Here is a 2,590-nt window from a genome sequence, read left to right as displayed (position 1 = left end):
TGCTGAACAGGAATTAGGACAGATGAAGTAAGCCAAAAGAAGTATCTTGTAGGAAAACTGCTGAAAACACTTAATGGGGGACAGAAGAAGGCTACAAACCCCTTGTTTTGTCATCTGACTGGGACTTCACCAGTGACAGGGGGAAAGGCAGGCGGAACTACGTGTTTGGACTGAGCTGGTCAGTGCATAACATCATGTAGTCTGAAAGAGCCAAACAGGGCGTTGAAATAAAATCAGTGTCTTAGCTGACCAGCTTCATGTAGGTCCACTACCAGAGCAAGTACTTTAAGCAAACAGAGATCATTTCAATAAGTTTTTTTCCCCACCTATAAACAGGATAATGGAAAGCAAACAGATGGTTGTGGTAGACTGGGAGTTGGGAGTCACAAATAGCCACAGACTCCTCTGGCATGTCAGAGAAGCCTATCAATGAGCTGTACCTGCATAGAATGTTGTATTTTGAATTAGGGAATCAAACTACAACAGGTAGCATTAACTGTGTGTTGTGGCTTTGTTTGCAGATTGCTTGTCAACCTCATTAAGCGCAAGCCCCAGATGACAGAAGAACAAATAAAGACAATTGCTGATGGTTTCACTGCCATGGTAGACAAGTGCTGCAAGCAAGCAGATATTGAGACATGCTTAGGGGAAGAGGTATTTTCCATCTCCTTAAAAAAAAACAACAACAAACAAAACCCCAAAACAAAACAGAAACCAAACACCTATACAGGAAACTCCCTAGGAAACCATACACTACTCATGTGGTCCTGCATACTACCATGGTGACATGTCTGTGTGCCCTTACAATATGTTATGCCTGCCAAACATAACATATCTTGACTGTACAGATTACAGTCACAGATTACAGTCATTGAACAGTTTCATGTGGAAAGGCTGACTGGGGGTAATGTAGTCCAGTCATCTGCTCAGAGCATGGCTAAGTTGTAGATTAGATAAGGTTCTTCAGAGCCTTGTCCAAAAGAGCTGACTATCTACAAGCCATAGTTTAAAAATATGTACATGTAGAATTGCACCTTTATCTCTAGCATATGTAAACTTCCTTTTGTGCTACAGACTCTGAAGAATCATCAGTAAAAAGTGCACCTACATCAATTATCAGGGACTCTTAGCAAACACAGATATATTGGCAGGGGGAGCTCAGCTGATGATCTCCTATGAACAGACATTCCATTTTTTTCAAACTCATCAACCATAAATACATTAATTCACTCAACATTTGTCTCTGAAATAACCACAGGATAAGTTTATCTGCAGCCATGTTGCTAAGCAAGTGCAAAGCATTCACTGGAAGTAAAAATGACAGTTTCCAACAGCAACCTCACTATCATGTCAAATATTGAACCATGTTACTAAGATCTTAAATTGCTTAATGATTGAACCGTTTTTTATTTATAACCAAAATATTGCATAGGTAAATATATTAGGAAGACTTGAGGAAATAATTATTTTGCCTCTAATTCACTCTAAAAGTTCATTTTCTACCTTTGCAAAACAGATAATCACCCAACATGCAGGACCTTAGAAAGAACCAAGATAACAATCCTTCAAACCACAACATAGACAGGAGTTTAAGTTTACAGAAGCTCCTGCTCAAACACTGTGTGCTTTGCTCCATTGGTTTGTCTCTGATGACTGTTTTTATTCCTTTTTCTAGGGTGCAAACCTAATAGTCCAGGGCAGAGCCATATTAGGAATTGGCATGTAATGTCTGGTAGGTAACAGCAACAATACCTATATACTGGGTCACCTCTCCATCTGTCCCTCCCTGCCCACCCTTCCACCCATTTAACTCCATCTCATAAAAGCACCCAGCTTCACTTGGACCCCCAGGTGTTTGCTTTTTCTAATGGGTGGTTTACTGCCATTTTTACAAAATAATTCTTTTTTCTTTCTCCAACCTAGGTTGCCACAGGGAAAAATAAGAAGAAAAAGACTTGTGTAACTTCTCCCACCCATTACCTTTTTTCCTTTGGTACAGAATGAGTATTTCATAAATCTTCAGTGTTTTGTCAAAGCACATGCTTTCCCAGAATCTTTTCAATTCTGATACTTTTGAAAAAAAAAAAGAATAAATAAAAGCTTTGTAAATCTGCATCTGTTGTTGTCTGCTGGTGACTACCATAAGGGCAAAGCGTTTGTGTGTTCCCTACACAAAGTGGGAAGCCAGTCATACATATGGGCAGGGATTCCATTGGTTTGATGTTTTTCCCCTTTTCTTGCTGTTGGAAAGTATATATGAAAGAATGTGTAAGGTGGTAAGAAGTGTTGCTAGACTTTAATATTCCACTTAAATTACAGGTTCATTTAACACTTTGCTTCAGCAATTATAATTACGTATGAAGAGAATGTTCAAAGAGAATGTTCAGTCTCAGTAAGAAGTCCAGGAACCAGCTCTTATAAAAATAAAAAGATGTTGGTTGGTTGGTTGTTTTTTACATCAGCCCCAAATCAAGGATCTCTTCACTTGCAAAGACCTGCAAGTAGATCTGCTTTCAGGCACTTCTTTTCATGTCTTCAGTTGTTTTTAAAACAGCTTTGGACTTAGAGCTGTCTCTTGAAAAGCTCACCA

At 39.0% G+C, this 2,590-nt stretch overlaps 1 protein-coding gene across 1 annotated transcript in view; it reads left to right on the top strand.

Annotated features, from left to right (window-relative positions):
* ALB (albumin) overlaps nucleotides 1-1,726 on the top strand; it is a 13,464-nt gene extending 11,738 nt beyond the window's left edge. The window contains 3 exon segments of the mRNA XM_010003629.1: nucleotides 1-27; nucleotides 522-654; nucleotides 1,676-1,726. Coding sequence (XP_010001931.1) covers nucleotides 1-27; nucleotides 522-654; nucleotides 1,676-1,726 — 211 coding nt within the window.
* Nucleotides 1,727-2,590: the final 864 nt, after the last annotated feature.

This window comes from Chaetura pelagica, unplaced genomic scaffold (assembly GCF_000747805.2).
Source record: "Chaetura pelagica isolate M959 unplaced genomic scaffold, ChaPel_1.0 scaffold358, whole genome shotgun sequence".
NCBI lineage: Eukaryota > Metazoa > Chordata > Aves > Apodiformes > Apodidae > Chaetura > Chaetura pelagica.
Note: the sequence above shows the minus strand (reverse complement) of the source record. Positions and strands in the feature narration are given on the sequence as shown.